Source organism: Meles meles, chromosome 19 (genome assembly GCF_922984935.1).
Source record: "Meles meles chromosome 19, mMelMel3.1 paternal haplotype, whole genome shotgun sequence".
Classification (NCBI taxonomy): Eukaryota; Metazoa; Chordata; class Mammalia; order Carnivora; family Mustelidae; genus Meles; species Meles meles.
Window position 1 is genome coordinate 57,924,453 of NC_060084.1, and position 20,207 is coordinate 57,944,659.

At 45.3% G+C, this 20,207-nt stretch overlaps 1 protein-coding gene across 1 annotated transcript; it reads left to right on the forward strand.

Annotated features, from left to right (window-relative positions):
• Positions 1-1,543: 1,543 nt before the first annotated feature.
• Positions 1,544-2,530, forward strand: LOC123930999 (olfactory receptor 10A7-like). The gene has a single exon (XM_045987602.1). It carries the CDS (start codon positions 1,544-1,546, stop codon positions 2,528-2,530), a length of 987 nt encoding a protein of 328 aa, XP_045843558.1.
• Positions 2,531-20,207: the final 17,677 nt, after the last annotated feature.

Genomic DNA, 20,207 nt, shown 5'->3' on the forward strand with positions numbered 1-20,207 from the left:
TCTTCTTAAATAAGAAGCCATTGATTTTTTAAAGATTTTATTTATTTGACAGAGTGAGACACAGCGAGAGAGGGAGGGGGAGTGGGAGAGGGAGAAGCAGACTCCCTGCCTAGCAGAGAGCTCAACGCGGGGCTTGATGCCAGCACCCTGGGATCATGACCTGAGCCGAAGGCAGATGCTTCAAGGACTGAGCCCCCCCAGGCGCCCCAATGAGAAGCCATTTTTTATTTTATTTTATTTTATTTTTAGAAAGATTTTTATTATTTATTTGACAGAGATCACAAGTAGGCAGAGAGGCAGACAGAGAGAGAGGGGGAAGCAGGCTCCCTGCCAAGCAGAGAGCCCAATGTGGGGCGCGATCCCAGGACCTTGAGATCATGACCTGAGCTGAAGGCAGAGGCTTAACCCACTGAACCACCCAGGTGCCCATGTACCCTAATTTCTTATCAATTCGTCCCACAGCTCCTATGAACCTGGGCTTTCTTTTTAAACTGCAGGTCATGACCTATTAGTGGATCATGAAATCAATTTATATCAGGGTTTCTCAGCCTTGGTCCTACTGACATTGGGGTTAGACGCCTTCTGTTCTGGTGGCACGTGGGAGGGTCTAATTCTGGGCATTGTCGGACATTGAACAGCATCCTTGTCTTTGACCAACTGGACACCAGCAGGACCTTAATTATAACAACTCAAAACGTCACCATTACACAGCCCCTCAGCGGGGGAGGGGAGACTGACTCATCCCCAGTTGAGAAACACTGATTTAGAGGGTCAAAACCAACATTTAAAAAAAAGAGAGAGAAAACAGACTCGAGCCAAACGGAAGAGAAACTATTCTGTGGGGAGAAAGTACCCACTTTTGTCTGTTGACAGAGGAGACCCAGCCCTGTAACAGACCCAACTTTCTGGAGTCCTACTATGTGCCACTCCTTCCTGTGCTGCAGACACAGCCCCAAAGCAGGCAGAAATATGCCTGTGGATGTGGCCCTCTGAGTGGAGCAGTTAGACCACAGATAAGTAAGCAAGTAAACCAGGCTACTTCCGGTGTGCTTTAGGGACGACAGGATGTCTTAGAGAGTGGCTGGGGCACATGCGTGTTGTGGAGAGGACACTGAAACCAGGTCATTGAAGGAGGTCTGTCTGATGATGAGGGGCATCTGAGTTCATATTTTTAACTAGAAAAGGAAACAGCTGCATAAACATCCAAGGGAAAAGTATCTCAAGCAGCGGGAAAGCAAGTGCAAAGGCCCTGAGGCAGGACCGGGCATTGTGGATGCAGCTCCATGAAGAGGTCAGAAGGTGGGTGGGCCAGGCCAGTCAGGGCCTCGTGGGCCTCCTGAGGCCCTGGGATCTCCTCCCAGGCTCATGGAGGGCATTCAAGGAGGACCCGTGTGTGGCCCGCGCTGATTTGCCTTTGGACAGATGCCTCCCCTGCTCTGCGTAGTGCACTTTGGGGAGACAGAGCCTGCATAGGCCCAGCTCTGCCCTTCATGGCCTCTCCTTACCTCTTCCCCTCCCAGAGCTGTTGCGCCCACCCAGGTCCATGCCGACCGCCGGGGCTCCCCCGGGCACCCCCGAAGCCCCACCCTGCGCCAACCGGAGCTGTGCGCCCCATGACCTGGTCCTGCTGGGCTTTGCTCACGTGCCCGCGCTGTGGCCGCTGCTCGTGGTGCTCTTCCTGGCCATGTTCCTGTTCACGCTGCTGGGCAACACACTCATCGTGCTGCTGAGCACCCTGGACCCCGCCCTGCGCATGCCCATGTACTTCTTCCTGCGCCACCTGGCCCTGCTGGAGATCTGCTTCTCGCTGGACATCGTGCCCCGGCTGCTGGTGACCCTGCTGCAGCCCGGGCGGGGCGTGTCCCCCGCAGGCTGCGCCCTGCAGCTGCTCCTGGTGCTGTCGTGCGTCACGTCCGAGTGCTTCCTCCTGACCGCCATGGCCTGGGACCGCCACGTGGCCATCTGCAGGCCCCTGCACTACGGTGCCCTGGTGAGCCCCCGGCTCTGCCGCCTGCTGGCTGCCACGTGCTGGCTGGCCGGAGTCCCCGTGTCGCTGGTCTTCACCGTCTGGCTGTTCAGCTTCCCCTTCTGTGGGTCCCGTGGCATCCGCCACTTCTTCTGTGACATAGCCCCCCTGCTCAGCCTGGTGTGTGCGGACACCAGCGTCTTCGAGGCCAGTGTGTTGGCAGCCACGGTGCTGGTCGTGATTGTTCCCTTCTGTCTGATAGCCACGTCCTACGGCAAGATCCTGGCCACCGTGCTCCGCATGCCATCTGCCACTGGGCGCCGCAAGGCCCTGTCCACGTGCGCCTCCCACCTCATGGTGGTGGTTCTGTTCTACGGCACCACGGGGGTCATCCACCTGCGTCCCAAGGCCAGCTACTCCCCCGAGAGCAAGCAGGTGGTGTCCCTGTCCTACACCCTGGTGACCCCCATGCTCAACCCCCTCATCTACAGCCTGCGGAACAAGGAGGTGAAGGCCGCCCTGGGGCGCGTGTGTGTTCAGAGAAGGGGAACCCACACCCCATGACCTCTCGGGGATTCCGGCCCCCTTCATTCAGCCCTCTGCTGGACAGCCCTATCAGAGCCGTGATTAGGCACCTCAGGGTGCCTGGCACTGAATTTCTCCTGTGTCCCTTCTATGGTTCCCTGTTTGAGCAATGGCGCCCGTGTCTCTGTGATGGCCGTCTTCTGTCCCGCCGCCACTCAGTAACACTGGCTTGAGTGCAGTGGGTTCTGTTCTTCCTAGTGGAGCGTGAACCGTATGTCTGTCTGTGGTCAAAGTTTGGTTCCCATGGAAGTGGTGTCCCAGCTTTTGCAAATAAGAAAGCAGGCCACCCAGTTAAATTTGAATTTCAGATAAACACCAAACAATTTTGAGTATAAGTATTTTTTTCAGTTTTTTTAGTGAAAGTATGTTTTCCTTCTTCGTGACTGAATAATATTCCACAGTACACAATCACATCTTCTTTCTCCGTTCAGCTGTCGGTGGGCACTCAGCTTGTTGCCCTATTTTGGCAATTGTGATCAGGGCTTCAATAAACACAGGTGTGTGCACAACCCTTGGTTATCCGGTTCTTATTGCCATGGGTGGGGAATCAAGCTGTGAAGTTGCTAGGCCATATTTTTAACTTCCTGCAGAACCTCCGCACCACTTTCCCCAGCGGCCGCAGCAGCTCACATCCTGCAAACGGAGCACGAGGGCTCTGTTTCCGCCACGTCCTTGCCTCTTGTCTGTTTGACTGTGGTCATTCCAACAGGGGTGAGGCCACTCCTTACTGTGTGTTTTTCAAAATTTTTGTTTGAATTCCGGTTTGCTAAGGTACAGGGTTCTGTTAGTTTCGGGTGTGCCATGGAGTGACTCAGCACTTCCGTGCCCTGACCGTGGTTTCCACTTGCGTGACCGGGGATGCCCGCACCTTTTCGTGCACCCGTTGGCCAGCTGGACTGGAGTGGGAAAGTGTTCAGTTACACTTCTAACTGCGTGTGGCCGATGACTTGGTTAATGTCTGTGGCTCCCCACTAAAGTAGAAGCTGGCCCCGTCTGATTGTTCTCGTATGTTCTGCTCAGCACCTGGCGCTGTGGGGCGCTCACGGCAGTCGCCCTGTGAACGTTCGTCAAAAGAATGAGGAATATCCAGGTGTGCGACTCGGGACTTCCCCCCTCGAGAGGCCTGGGGTCTCCTTCCAGACATGGCTGGGGTCTGAGGCCTCTGTAGTGACATAAGCTGCTCGCCCACTTGCCTCCTGCGGCCCGAGAGCCAGTACTGCCCACTCTGTGCCGGTCAGCTGGCGCTGATCTCTCCCTGGAGCCACTACTATATTTTTTGAAGACTTTATTAATTTGAGAGGGAGAGAGAAAGAAAGAGAGAGAGAGAATGAGCAGGGGGGATGGGCAGAGGAAGAGGGAGAAACAGATTCCCCGCTGAGCTGGGAGCCCTATGCGGGACTCGATCCCAGGACCCTGAGATCGTGACCTGAGCCGAAGGCAGACTCGGAACAGACTGAGCCCCCCAGGCGTCCCACCACTACTGTATTTTATCTCTGAGAGCAACTTCCGTTCCTCGGATTAGCGTAGGACTCACATCAGCTCACTCAGAGTCGTGTCCTTTGAGCTCTTGGGGGGGGGGGGGGGCGAGACCGGCTGTCTCTCCGGTGGCCTTGAGCCTGGTGGGAGGTGGAGGTGGACAGGAAGCTGCCCGGAGGCACCGCACGGGGCGTTTTCGGAGTCAGGCCAGGAGCATTCCCGTGAGGAACAAATCGAAGGCTGATGTCACTGTCACAGTGTCTGCATTTCTCTGTGCCATACTTCAGCTCACGAGTCAGTAAATCCTAATTTTTTCTCTGAATGTCGAATCCAATTTGTTTTTCTGCTCACAACCAAAAGAGGCCCTCCCAGAGGTCAGAGAGGCTCTCCTAGGCCCGCATTCAGCCCACGCCTCGCTGGCGCTCCTCCCTGCCTCACGTCGCCCGGCTCCTGGGCCTCTCTCAGTCTGGAGGTCGCGTTCACCCTTCAAGTCCGTCTCCTGCTGCTGATGGCCGTGCTTGGCCGAGCCCGCATTTCTCTCAGCGAAGCGTCCTCCTTCCTTCTTCCCTTTCAGCAAGGACATGTGTCGTGGTCCCAGGGCTGCATGTTAGGGATGAACAATGGTGAGACCATATCCTGTCTTCGAGAGTCATGGGCGAGCACTAGCTACTGTCTCTGGTTCTCGAATAGATATTTTCACACTTGTGTTCAGTTAGCCGCTCCTAGGACATCATCAGTGTTTGACGTCGCGTTCCATGACTCATCAGTTCCGTGTAACACCCGGTGCTCATCACCACACGTGTCCCCCCCTGCCCCGTTCCCATCATCCGGTTACCCTCTCCCCCGACTCCCTCCCTTCGAAACCCTCAGTTTGTTTCCCGGAGTCCAGAGTCTCTCATGGTTCATCTTGGTCTCTGATTTCCGCCCCCTTCAGTCTTCCCTTCCTTCCCCTGTGGTCCTCCATGCTCTTCCTTATGTCCACACATGATCATGGACTCTCTGCTTGACTGACTTCACTCAGCATAATCCCCTCCGATCCCGTCCATGTCGATGCAGATGGTGGGTGTCCATCCTTCCTGATGGCTGAGGAATATTCCACAGTGTATATGGACCACATCTTCTTTATCCATTTGTCTGTTGAAGGACATCTTGGCTCTTTCCACAGTTCGGCTGTTGTAGACATCGCTGCTATGAACAGTGGGATGCAGGTGCCCCCCCCTTTTTTTTAACCACATCTGTATTTTGGGGATAAATCCCTAGTAGAGCAATTGCAGGGTCATAGGGCAGCTCTATTTTTAACTTCTTGAGGAATCTCTATGCTTTTTTCCAGAGTGGCAACACCGGCTTGCATTCCCACCAACAGTGTAGGAGGTTCCCCTTTCTCCACATCCTCTCCAACACTTATTGTTTCCTGTCTTGTTGATCTTTGCCATTCTGACTGGTGTGAGGTGGGATCTCGTTGTGGTTTCGATTTATATTTCCCTGATGGCTAGTAGACACTTTTCCTAACAGACTCATGAAAAAATGCTCAACATACAGATGTCTTACATTGTCTTTTAAAATGTAATAGTTTCGCTTTTCATGCAGAAGTATTCATCCATGTGTAACGACTTTTCTCTGGGATAGGGAGAAGGGATTTTTTTTTTTTTTAAATTTGCGTTAAAAAACTGCTAGCTCCATTTAATAAATAGTTTGCCTTCCCTGCCGGGTTTATGAAGCAGAGTTTGATACTGACCACCTGTGCCTCTGGGCTCTTCTGTTCCTTCATTTGTCCATCCATGTGCCCAGAAGTCTTAACTACTATAGATTTTATTTTTGATTCTTTATTTAAATTCAATTTACTTGGGTTATCTGGGTGGCTCAGTGAGTAAAGCCTCTGCCTTTGGCTCAGGTCATGATCCCAGGGTCCTAGGATAGAGCCCCGCATCGGGCTCTCTGCTCAGTGGGGAGCCTGCTTCCTCCTCTCTCTGCCTGCTGCTCTGCCTACTTGTGATCTCCATCTGTCAAATAAATAAATAAAATCTTTAAAAAATTTCAATTTAGTTAACATACACTGTATTATTAGTTTCAAGGGTAGAATTTAGTGATTCATCATTCGCATAGAACACCCGGTGCTCATTCCGTCAGGGACCCTCCTTCATGCCCGTCCCCCAGGTTCCCCATCCCCCCCGCCCCCTCCTGCCATCCTCAGTTCGTTTCCTAGAGTTCAGCGTCTCTTAGGTTTTTGCCTCCCACAGATGAATGGGTAAAGAAGATGTGGTGTACGTAGACGGCGAACATTTCTCCGCCACCAGAAAGAAGGAGACCTTGTCATTTGCAACCATGTGGTGGAACTAGAGGGTAATGTGCTAAGCGAAGTAGTCTGTCAGAGAAGACACATACCATATGAGTTCACCTACGCGGAATTTAAGAAACAAAACAGATGAACAGAGGGGAAGGGAAGGAAAGATACTGTAGCTTTTACATGAGATCTTTGTGAGGTAGGTGGGATTCAGTGTTCGTCCCTTTCCCACACTGTGTTGTGCTCTGCGAGTGGCTTGGTTTACACTAACCCCCTCTGTTTCCCACATGCACTTTAGAATTATATTTTGAAATAGAAATTTTTGTTGGGATTTAATTAGCGATGTACTGAATATAGAAATCTGTATGGGGAGTATCGACATCTTTATAATAAGGATCATTCCCGTACAAGAACTTAGCATAATTCTTCATTTCTTACATTTTTATATGTCGATCAATAAAAAGTCATACTTTGTACGGTAAGGCTTATAATCTTTTATTAGATTTGTTTCTAGTTACTTTATAGTTTTCTTGCCATTTTGTTTAGGACATCCTTTCTTTTTTTTTAATTTATTTTTTCAGCGTAACAGTATTCATTGTTTTTGCACAACACCCAGTGCTCCATGCAAAACGTGCCCTCCCCATTACCCACCACCTGTTTCCCCAACCTCCCACCCCTGACCCTTCAAAACCCTCAGGTTGTTTTTCAGAGTCCATAGTCTCTTATGGTTCACCTCCCCTTCCAATTTTTTTTTTTATAAACATATAATGTATTTTTATCCCCAGGGGTACAGGTCTGTGAATCGCCAGGTTTACACACTCCACAGCACTCACGATAGCACATACCCTCCCCAATGTAGGACATCCTTTCTTAATTTTCAATTATTATTTTCTGAATCCAAGTATAATTAACACACATTGTTACGTTGGTTTCAGGTGCACAAAATAGTGATTGGACAATTCTGTACATTTCTCAGTGCTCACGGTGGTCAGTGTGTTCCTTATCCCATTCCCCCCCACCAACCTCCCCTCTGGAAACCCTTAGTTCTCCATGGTTAAGAATCTGTTTTTTGGTTTGTCTCTTTTTTTCCTTTGCTTGTTTTGTTTCTTCAATTCCACATACGAGTGAAATCATACGGCGTTTGCCTTTCTCTGACTGACTTGACTTAACAGCATACCCTCTAGATCCATCTATGTTGTTGCGAATAGTGAGAGCTCATCCTTTGTTTATGACCAAGTAATATTCTTGTGTGCGTGTGCATGTGTGTGCACACATGTGTGTGCGTGTGTGTGTGTGCACGTGCACCACATCTTCTCTACCATGTCATCTATCAGCAGACACTCGTGTTGCTTCCATATCTTGGCTACTACAACAACAGCAGCAGCAATAATAATAATAATTCAATAAACAGGGGCTGCACATATATTTTCAAATTGGCCTTTTTGTTTCCTTTGGGTAAATGCTCAAAGAGTGCTATTGCTGGACCGTGCGGTGACTCTAGTTCTAATTTCCTGCGCCGCCGCCGTGCAGTCGTGCACAGTGGCTGCACCATCTTGCATTTGCACCAATGGTGCACAAAGACTTCTTTTTCTCCACATCCTTGCCACACTTGTCGCTTCTGGCCTCTTTGATTCTAGCTGTTCTGACAGGTGTGAGGCGGTCTCTCATTGTGGTTTGATTGGCCTTTCCTGACGATGAGCAACGATGAGCGACGATGAGCCCTTTCTCCTGGGTCTGTGGACCGTCTGCACATCCTCTTTGGAGCAATGTTTATTCCTGTCTTCTGCCTGTTTTAATCAGATTGTTATTTTTTTTGTTTTTTTTTTGTTTTTTGGTGTTTCATTGTTTAGGTTCTTTATTTTGGATGGTAACCTCTTATTAGATACGTCATTTGCACATATGTTCTTCCACTCAGTACGTTGTTTTTTGCTTTGTTGATGGGTCCCGTGCTGTGCAGAACCGTTTTACCTTGATGTAGTCCCAGTCCCATGGTTTCTTGATGTAGTCCCAGTAGTTTCATTTTGGTTTTACTTCCCTTGCCTCAGGAGACGGGTCTAGAAAAATGCTTCTGTGGCTGATGTGAGGAAAATTACTGCCTATGTTTTCTTCTAGGAATTTTACGGTTTTAGCTCTCACATGTAGGTCTTCAGTCCATTTTTCAATTTGTTTTTGTGGGTATGGTGTGAGAAAGTGGTCTAGTTTCATTCTTTTGAATGTGGCTGTCCAAGATTCCCAGCACGATTGGTTGAAGAAACTCTTTTTCACATTGCATATTTAAAGATTTTTTTATTTTTTTATTTTATTTATTTGACAGAGAGAGAGATCACAAGTAGGCAGAGAGGCAGGCAGAGAGAGAGGAGGAAGCAGGCTCCCTGCAGAGCAGAGAGCCCGATGCGGGGCTCGATCCCAGAACCCTGAGATCATGACCTGAGCCGAAGGCAGCGGCTTAATCCACTGAGCCACCCAGGCGCCCCCACATTGCATATTTAAAAAAACTTTTATTTATTTTTTAAATTTCTTTTCAGTGTTCCAAGATTCACTGTTTATACGCCACACCCAGTGCTCCATGCAATCCGCTCCCTCCTGATACCCACCACCAGGCCCACCCAACACCACCACCCCCCTCCCTTCCAAAACCCTCCGTTTGTTTGTCAGAGTCCACAATCTCTCATGGTTCATCTCCACCTCCGATTTCCCCCAACTCACTTCTCCTCTCCATCTCCCCATGTCTTCCCTGTTATTCCTTATGCTCCACAAATAAGTGAAACCATATGATAATTGACTCTCTCTGCTTGACTTACTTCACTCAGCATAATCTCTTCCAGTCCCGTCCATGTTGATACAAAAGTTGGGTATTCATCCTTTCTGATGGCTGCATAATACTCCATAGTGTATATGGACCACATCTTCCTTATCCATTCGTCCATTGAAGGGCATCTTGGTTCTTTCCACAGTTTGGCGACTGTGGCCATTGCTGCTATGAACACTGGGGTACAGATAGTCCTTCTTTTCACTATATCTGTATCTTTGGGTGAATACCCAGTGGTGCAATTGCAAGGTCATAGGGAAGCTCTATTTTTAATTTCTTAAGGAATCTCCACAGTGTTCTACAAAGTGGCTGCACCAACTTGCATTCCCACCACATTGCATATTATTTATTTATTTATTTATTTATTTATTTATTTTCAGCGTAACAGTACTCATTGTTTTTGCACCACACCCAGTGCTCCATGCAATACATGCCCTCTCTATTACTCTCCACCTGGTTCCCCAACCTCCCACCCCCCGCCCCTTCAAAACCCTCAGGTTGTTTTTCAGAGTCCATAGTCTCTCATGGTTCATCTCCCCTTCCAATATCCCTCAACTCCCTTCTCCTCTCCATCTCCCCATGTCCTCCATGTTCTTTGTTATGCTCCACAAGTAAGTGAAACCATATGATAATTGACTCTCTCTGCTTGACTTATTTCACTCAGCATAATCTCTTCCAGTCCCGTCCATGTTGCTACAAAAGTTGGGTATTCATCCTTTCTGATGGAGGCATAATACTCCATTGTGTATATGTACCACATCTTCCTTATCCATTCGTCCGTTGAAGGGCATCTTGGTTCTTTCCACAGTTTGGTGACTGTGGCCATTGCTGCTATAAACATTGGGGTACAGATGGCTCTTCTTTTCACTACATTTGTATCTTTGGGGTAAATGCCCAGTAGTGCAATTGCAGGGTCATAGGGAAGCTCTATTTTTAATTTCTTGAGGAATCTTCACACTGTTCTCCAGAGTGGCTGCACCAACTTGCATTCCCACCAACAGTGGAAGAAAGGGTTCCCCTTTCTCCACAACCTCTCCAACACACGTCGTTTCCTTTCTTGCTAATTTTGGCCATTATCACTGGTGTAAGGTGATATCTCAATGTGGTTTTTATTTGAATTTTCCTGATGGCTAGTGATGGTGACCATTTTTTCATGTGTCTGATAGCCATTTGTATGTCTTCATTGGAGAAGTGTCTGTTCATATTTTCTGCCCATTTTTTGATATGATTATCTGTTTTGTGTGTGTTGAGTTTGAGGAGTTCTTTATAGATCCTGGATATAAACCTTTTCTCTGTACTGTCATTTGCAAATATCTTCTCCCATTCCCTGGGTTGCCTCTTTGTTTTGTTGACTGTTTCCTTTGCTGTGCAGAAGCTTTTGATCTTGATGAAGTCCCAGAAGTTCATTTTCGCTTTTGTTTCCTTTGCCTTTGGAGATGTATCTTGAAAGAAGTTACTGTGGCTGATATTGAAGAGGTTACTGCCTATGTTCTCCTCTAGAATTCTGATGGATTCCTGTCTCACATTAAGGTCTTTTATCCATTTCGAGTTTATCTTTGTGTACGGTGGAAGAGAATGGTCGAGTTTCATTCTTCTACATATCGCTGTCCAGTTTTCCCAGCACCATTTATTGAAGAGACTGTCTTTTTTCCATTGTATATTTTTTCCTGTTTTGTCGAAGATTATTTGACCATAGAGTTGAGGGTCCATATCTGGGCTCTCCACTCTGTTCCACTGGTCTATGTGTCTGTTTTTATGCCAGTACCACACTGTCTTGGTGATCACAGCTTTGTAGTAAAGCTTGAAATCAGGTAACATGATGCCGCCAGTTTTGTTTTTGTTTTTCAACATTTCCTTAGCAATTCGGGGTCTCTTCTGATTCCATACAAATTTTAGGATTATTTGCTCCAGCTCTTTGAAAAATACTGGTGGAATTTTGATCGGAATGGCATTAAAAGTATAGATTGCTCTAGGCAGTATAGACATTTTAACAATATTTATTTTTCTGATCCAAGAGCATGGAACGGTCTTCCATCTTTTTGTGTCTTCTTCAATTTCTTTCATGAGTGTTCTGTAGTTTCTCGAGTACAGATCCTTTACCTCTTTGGTTAGGTTTATTCCCAGGTATCTTATGGTTCTTGGTGCTATAGTAAATGGAATCGATTCTCTTATTTCCCTTTCTGTATTTTCATTGTTAGTGTATGAGAAAGCCACTGATTTCTGTACATTGACTTTGTATCCTGCCACGTTACTGAATTGCTGTATGAGTTCTAGTAGTTTGGGGGTGGAGTCTTTGGGGTTTTCCATATAAAGAATCATGTCATCTGCGAAGAGAGAGAGTTTGACTTCTTCATTGCCAATTTGGATACCTTTTATTTCTTTTTGCTGTCTGATTGCCATTGCTCGGACTTCTAATACTATGTTGAACAAGAGTGGTGAGAGTGGGCATCCTTGTCGTGTTCCTGATCTCAACGGGAAGGCTGCAGGCTTTTTCCCATTGAAGATGATATTTGCTGTGGGTCTTTCATAGATAGATTTTATGAAGTTCAGGAATGTTCCCTCTATCCCTATACTTTGAAGAGTTTTAGTCAGGAACGGATGCTGGATTTTGTCTAATGCTTTTTCTGCATCAATTGAGAGGACGATGTGGTTCTTCTCTCTTCTCTTATTGATTTGTTCTATCACATTGATTGATTTGCGAATGTTGAACCATCCTTGCAACCCAGGGATGAATCCCACCTGGTCATGGTGGATAATCTTTTTAATGTGCTGCTGGATCCTGTTTGCTAGGATCTTGTTGAGAATCTTAGCATCCATTTTCATCAGTGATATTGGTCTGAAATTCTCCTTTTTGGTAGGGTCTTTGCCTGGTTTGCGGATCAGGGTAATGATGGCTTCATAAAAAGAGTGTGGAAGTTTTCCTTCTGCTTCAATTTTTTGAAACAGCTTCAGGAGAATTGGTGTTATTTCTTCTTTGAAAGTTTGGTAGAATTTCCCAGGGAATCCGTCAGGTCCCGGGCTCTTGTTTTTTGGGAGGTTTTTGATCACTGTTTCAATCTCGTTACTAGATATTCATCTATTCAGGTTGTTAATTTCTTCCTGGTTCAATTTTGGGAGTTTATAGTTTTCCAGGAATGCATCCATTTCATGTAGGTTGCTTAGCTTATTGGCATATAACTGTTGGTAATAATTTCTGATGATTGTTTCTATTTCCTTGGTGTTCGTTGTGATCTCTCCCTTTTCATTCATAATTTTATTAATTTGGGCTTTCTCTCTTTTGGATTAGTGTGGCCAATGGTTTATTAATCTTATTGGTTCTTTCAAAAAACCAGCTTCTAGTTTCATTGATACGTTCTACTGTATCTCTGGTTTCTACCTCATTGATCTCTGCTCTAATCTTGATTATTTCCCTTCTTGCGTGTGGAGTTGGTTTGATTTGTTGTTGATTCTTTAAGGTGTAGAGACAGCTGGTGTATTCTGGATTTTTCAAGGAGGCTTGGATGGCTATGTATTTCCCCCTTAGAACTGCCTTTGCTGTATCCCGTAGGTTTTGGACCAAAGTGTCTTCATTCTCATTGGTTTCCATGAATTGTTTAAGTTCATCTTTGATCTCCTGGTTGATCCAAGCATTCTTAAGCAAAGTGGTCTTTAGCTTCCAGGTGTTTGAGTTCCTTCCGAACTTTTCCTTGTGATTGAGCTCCAGTTTCAAAGCTTGTGATCTGAGAATATGCAGGGAATAATGTCAGTCTTTTGGTATCGGTGGAGTCCTGCTTTGTGACCCAGTATGTGGTCTATTCTGGAGAAGGTTCCATGTGCACTTGAGAAGAATGAGTATTCTGTTGTTTTAGGGTGGAATGTTCTGTATATGTCTATGAGGTCTATCTGGTCCAATGTTTCATTCAATGCTCTTATTTCTTTATTAATTTTCTGCTTCGATGATCTGTCTATTACTGAGAGAGGCGTATTAAGATCTCCTACTATTAATGTATTCATATCAATATGACTCTTTATCTTGATTAATAGTTTTTTTATGTAATTGGCTGCTCCCATATTGGGGGTGTAGATATTTACAATTGTTAGATCATCTTGGTGGATAGTCCCTTTAAGAATTATGTAGTGTCCTTCTGTATCTCTGACTACAGTCTTTAGTTTAAAATCTAATTTATCTGATATGAGAATTGCTACCCAGCCTTCTTTTGAGGCCCATTGGCATGAAAGATGCTTCTCCATCCCTTTGCTTTCAGTCTAGGTGTATCCTTACATTCAAAATGGGTCTCTTGTAGACAACATATGGATGGGTCCTGTTGTTTTATCCAATCTGCAACCCTGTGTCATTTTACGGGTACATTTAGGCCGTTCACATTGAGAGTGATTATTGAGAGATAGGTTTTGATTGACATCGTGTTACCTTTGAAGTCTTTCTGTCTGTAGATTGTCTCTATATTTCTGGTCAATGATATTCTTAGGATTTTTTTCTCTTTTATAGGACCCCCCCTTAATATTTCCTGCAGTGTCGGCTTGGTGGTTGCATAGTCTTTTAAGCCTTGCCGGTCTTGGAAACTCTTTATCTCTCCATCCATTTTGAATGTCAGTGTTGCTGGATAAAGTATTCTTGGCTGCATGTTCTTCTCATTTAGTACTCTGAATATATTTTGCCAGCCCTTCCTGGCTTGTCAGGTCTCTGTGGACAGGTCTGATGTTATTCTAATGGGCTTTCCTCTGTATGTAAAGAGCTTCTTTGTTCTAGCTGCTTTTAAGAGAGTCTGTCTAGAATCATAACTCTTCATTCTAACTATCAGGTGTGGCAAGGACTTTTGAGAATCTAAAATCTTGGGGGGAAACTGCTCTGCCTCTAGTACATGAACATTGTTTCCATTCGTGAGATTGGGAAAATTTTCATAGACAACTTGTTCCACTATATCTTCTAGACTTCTTTCTTTTTCCTCCCCTTCAGGGATTCCAATAATTCTGATGTTGGAACGTTTCATGGCATCATTTATTTCCCTAATTCTGTTTTTGTGGCTTCTGAGCTGTTTGTTCCAGGCTTCCTCCTGATCCTTTCTCTCTATCTGTTTGTCCTCCAGATCACTAATTCTATCTTCTGTCTCAGTTACCCTAGCTTTTAGAGAATTTAGATTAGATTGGAATTCATTGAGAGCATTTTGAACATCATCCCTGGTGGCTTTCAGTTCTGCCCTAATCAATTCCGTTTGGTCATCCATGGCTTTCTCCAACCTAGCTATTGCCTGGATAATTGTTAACCTGAATTCCTTTTCCAACATATTGTCTATGTCGATAGCCATTAGCTCTGTTTCAGGAGGTCCATCCTCTGTATTTTTCTTCTGTTGGGCATTCCTCCTCCTAGTCATTTTGGTGAGAGATGTCTGAACGGATGCAGCTGGATATATTGGTTGTGGTGCAGTCAAGGTGCACCCTGGAACGCTTCTGTGCAATCAGAATTCCCCACCCAAATGAGAGAAAAAAGAAAAGAAAAAGAAATAGAGAAGAAAGAAAAAAGAAAGAAAAGAAAAGAAAAAAGAAAAAGAGAGAGAGAGAGAGAGACAGGAAAAAAGGGAAGATAAAAGAGAAGGCTCAGCCCAAATGGGCCCCAAGGTAAGATTTATGAAGTACACCAACAAAAACAGACAAACAAAAAGACTGATAAAAGTATATGAGAAGAGAAAAAAATATATATATATATAAAAGCAAAAAAAAAGGAAGACCCTCATCAGAAAGAACCCCAAGTATAAGATTTATATACTATCAGGACAAACACAAATACACAGAAACACTGGCGGAAAGAAAAGATGGGAGAGTGGTTATAAACCCTCAGTGTGGGCGAGAAAGGTTATTTTGATTCCTCCTGGATGTATCTTGATGTTTTTGTTAAGGGCCTCAACTTTCCTAAGATAAAGGGGGATTAAAAACTGGTTTGCCTATAGGGGTAGCATTGATTGGGGAAAGGGGATTACCTTGAAGTTTAACTCTATATGTATATTAGAAAATAAAAATTAAAGAAGAATAAACTAGACTAAACTAAATTAAAATTTAAAAAAATTTAAAAAATAGAAAAGCAAAAGAAAAACACGGGTGTATGTATCAAAAAGTTCAGGTTAGAAGGTTATTAAGGAATTTGATGTACTGGACATCTTACTGTAATGGTAAATAGGTTAAAAATTATCTATATGTATAAAAAAAGAACTAGAATAGTGGTAAAGAGTTAAAAATAAAAGTTGTATTTATGAAGTAGTGGTGGTTGTTCTCTTGTCATCTTTTTTTTTTTTTCCTTCCTTTCTGGTTGGTTTTCTGGGGGAGGGGCCTGCCACGTGGGTTTTCACACAATGATGTTCCCTGAGTTAGGTCCTCCTGCCCCCCTCAAGGGGGTGGACTCTGAGGAAACCATTTTTTTTAAGGCTTTTGTTCTCTGGAGGTTTTTATGTTCTTTCATCTGTTTTCTCTCGCCTTGACAGCTTTTGATGGTTTTTGGAGTTTTAGAGGAGAGCAAACTGCTCCCCGACCTCCCTCTCAGAGAGAAGCCTCAGAATGTCCTGCAGAGCTGCTGGCAGAGTCGGTTCTGAGTCATGGTCCCTGGGGATGCAGGAGCTCCTCCTTGTACCCAAAACCATGGCAGCGGCGGCTGTCTGGGCAGCTCCAGACTGCCAGAGTGGTTCCAAGCAGTGATCACACACTGAGATTTTCCCGCTGGCCCGGGCTGGGAATGTCTGGTTTTTCAGGATGCCAGAGCTCCAGGCTAGTACCTGTGCGCACCTCTCCCAGGGGAGGGTGTGGGACGCTCGCATTTTGGGAACGCCATCTGGCCAGGCTCCCAGCCCCTCAAGGGCACCGGACACCGCGCGTTCTCCGGCGCGCTGGCGGCTCAGGTGCGCTGGTGGCTCAGGGACCAAGACCTGGTTTCTCCGCCGCACTCTCTCTGGCTCAGCACCAGGGGAGGCTGTCCTGGGTCCGGGGACTTAAGCCCCTGTCCCTAACCGCCCCGATTCCCACAATATCACCCCGCGATCCTTTGCTCTTTTTTTTTTGAGTGTTTTCAACCAGACTCCAAGTTAATGCTGGTCCCCAGACGCAGGGCACTCTCATATTGGGGTATTACTTTCCAATGGGTCACCTCTGGTGGCTCCCTCCCCCTTTTGTTTATCTTCCAAAATCAGTCCGATGTTCCCACTCTGCTTTACCTGCCCACTGGTGTCTTCTGCTCCTGTAGAGATCCAGATGTGTATAATTCTGATCTCAGGCTGATTTCATGGGTGATCGGAGTTCTTTGGTAGGTAATCAGCTCACTGTAGGGGACAGGTTGAAATGGCGCCTCCTCTTACTTCCCTGCCATCTTGACTCCAGTCCACATTGCATATTTTTAAAAAAGATTTTATTTATTTATTTGACAGACAGAAATCACAAGTAGGCAGAGAGGCAGGCAGAGAGAGAGGAAGGGAAGCACGTTCCCTGCTGAGCAGAGAGCCCGCTGCGAGACTTGATTCCAGGACCCTGAGATCATGACCTGAGCCGAAGGCAGAGGCTTTAACCCAATAAGCCAACCAGGCACCCCCATATTTTTGCTTCCTTTGTTGAAGATTAATTCATGATACAGTCATGAGTTTATTTCTGGCTCGTTATTCCATTCCATTGATCTATGCGTCTACTTTTGTGCCAGTACCATACCATTTTATTGAATTAATTAATTAAGTAAATTATGGTACATTAGTTACCATACAGTGCATCGTTAGTTTTGTTTTGTTTTTTAAAGGTTTTATTTACTTGACAAAGAGAGAGAGAGATCACAAGTAGGCAGAGAGGCAGACAGAGAAAGAGGGAGAAGCAGGCTCCCCGCTAAGCAGAGAGCCCAATGTGGGGTTCGATCCCAGGATCCTGGGATCATGACCTGAGCAGAAGGCAGAGGCTCAACCCACTGAGCCACCCAGGTGCCCCACATCATTAGTTTTTGCTGTAGCATTCCAAGATTCATTGTTCACGTATAACACCCAGTGCTCCATACCACTCTAATTATTATAGCTTTGTAGTACACCTTGAAATCTGGGATTGTGATACCTCTAATTTTGTTCTTGTTTTTTCAAGATTTCTTTGGTTATTGGGGGGTCTTTCCTCATTCCTTACATATTTTAGTATTACTTGTTCTAGTTCTGAGTAAATGCTGTTGGTACTTTGATAGAGATTGCGCCGAATCTGCAGATTGCTTTCGGCAGTAGGGACAGTTTCACAATATTTGTTGTTGTAATCCACGAGCGTGGAACATCTTCCCACTTAAGTCATCTTTAATTCTTCCATCTCTGTTTCATGGTCATCAGAGTATAGGTATTTCACCTCTTTGGTTAAGTTTACACCTACGTATTTTCTTCTTTTCAGTGCAGCTGTAAATGGGACTGGTCTCGTAATTTCTCTTGCTGCTTCTTTGTTACCGGTGTATAAAAATGCAACCCATTTCTCTATATTGATTTTTGTGTCCTGCATCTTTGCTGAATTCATTTATCAGGCTCACTAGTCTTCTGGTGGAGTCTTGAGGATTTTCTGCATACAGCAGCATGTCAGCTGCAAACAGTGAAAGTTTTACTTCTTCTTCACCAGTTTGGATGCCTTTTATTGCCCATGAGAGCCTTAATTTAAAAATTCTAACTGGATTTGTTTACAGAAATACACATGGATTTTTATATTCAAGTTACCCTTTAAAAACTTGGGGTGATTCCAGGGGTGCCCAAACCTAGGGACCCCTGGGGGCAGGATCTAGGCAGCGTCTGCACACATCCTGGCACCTGCCAGAAGTACCCACGGTCGCGTCATTCCACAGTCACTTACATTGGGAAGGCGTCTTGCCAGACCCTGGTGTAGATCGCACGGAGTGTTTACCTTACGTGGTTCACGGTACATGTAGGTATCTGAAGTCAAGATTATCAGTGGAGAACTGCTTTTCCTCTGGCACTGCGCCCCATTAATTATCTTGAGGGTCTTGGGGGTCCTTGACCAGATACCCCAACACCTCCAACATCCCAAGCTGGGTCTGGACCACCCTGTAACTGGCAGACCCGAGAAGAAAGGTTTACGCGGAGGAAAACAGTTGAGGCACAAAAGCCCAGGTGAAGCCGTGTTTCCTTCGATTGTGAACCAGGTGCTCCAGAGCCTGCCTTAGTCAGTAACTCGGCAGGAATAAGCGGCCCCACCCGGGTGGGCGTAGACTTTCCCTCCCCACTTCCGGCTTTGCTTGCTCTAGGAGCTGGTCCAGGAGAATTGGAGACTTGGTATCCGGGTTGGTGAGTTATGATTCTTGGCAACTTGCTTCTTTTGATTTTAAAATCCTGTTGTTTATGTTGTTACTGAAATTCTCCAGTTTTCTTAATTTCTTTTCCACGCTTTCTTAACCAGAAACTTGTCCTGTGGCCTTGCCATAGATGCTCTCCTATGTGGTGTGTGCAATGTTAGAGAAGGTGTTTTAAGGGTGAGCTATGGCTTCTCTACTTCTAGGGTCGCCCAACAGTGTTAGAAGGCATGAGCTCTCGACTTTGGCTGCATGTTGATGTCATTTGGGAGAATCGTAAGGAAACACGGATTCCTGGGTCCAACTTAGAAAGTTTCTTGTTTAACAAGTGTGGATATTTCTGGTCACTGAGACTGTGAAAACAAAACCACCCAGAAGTAGCAAAACTAAAACCGCCGGGGTCAGTAAAATAGTATTCAGTAAGAGCTTTTGTGCATTTAAGAATGGTTTGTGAGCTAAGACGGAGCTCCAGGGCGTGACCCTACAGGACAGCCCAGACACTGAAAACAAGGATTTGTTTATCCTACTACAGAGAGGGTGTGCGACGGCAGGGGTGATTTCAAACTGATCAGCTCACACATTTTTAGGAAGATGGCTGACGTTTCTTTTTTTTTTTAAAGATTTTATTTATTTATTTGACAGACGGAGATCACAAGTAGGCAGAGAAGCAGGCAGATAGAGAGAGACAGGAGGAAGCAGGCTCCCTGTTGAGCAGAGAGCCCGATGCGATGCGGGGCTCAATCCCAGGATCCTGGGATTATGACCTGAGCTGAAGGCAGAGGCTTTAACCCATTGAGCCACCGAGGCGCCTCTGCCTGACGTTTCTTAACTTGCATTTTTTATTGACCTATGGTTAGTGTACGATGTTGTATTAGTTTCTGGTGTGCAATGCTGGCTCAACAATGCTGTATGTTACTCTGTAGTCGCCGTTGGTGTTTCTTTTCTGCCTGTCAGAGGTATTTGTAAGAAATAACTTAAGTTTCACTTACGTACGTGAACTAAGGTATATTTCATTTCGCTAATGTGGTTTAAATGGAGTCTTCTGTTCAGGGAATTTCTTTTTCTTTTTTTAAAGATGTTATTTATTTATTTGACAGATCACAAGTAGGCAGAGAGGCAGGCAGAGAGAGGGGGAAGCAGGCTCCCTGCCGAGCAGAGAGCCTGATGCGGTGCTCGATCCCAGGACCTGAGGTCATGACCCAAGCTGAAGGCAGAGGCTCAACCCACTGAGCCACCCAGGTGCCCTTTTTCTATTTTTTAGGTTTTTTTTAAAATGTGAAAATGGGATTCTTAAAACTAGGACCACTGCAATAAGTAACATTGGCATAAAGAAAATATCTGTGAAAGATCAAGTTTATGGTCTTGACCAAGTCTGATATCTGGGAAATAATAATATTATTGGATTATTGGTGGTAATTTCATAACAGTCTTTACAAAGAAAACAGAACATTTCTTCATCTTTTGCTTTTATAGATAATCAGTAAATGCAAATTGTGATGCCAATGAGAACATAGTCCATGTCACTAATATCAAAGAAAGCCAAATTAATATACCAACATGATACCATTTTGAGAAATCTAATCAGGAAACGTAAGGAAATTCATAATCTGTATTTAGAATCCAGTGAACATAGGTGAAAGCCGACATTTGATATCTCCCACAAATTCAATTTACCACAAAACTTCCATGATCCAACCTATATTAACAGCCATTTAGGTGTGATGAAATTATTAAAAATACACATCATCGGGGCACCTGGGTGGCTCAGTGGGTTAAAGCCTCTGCCTTCAGCTCAGGTCATGATCTC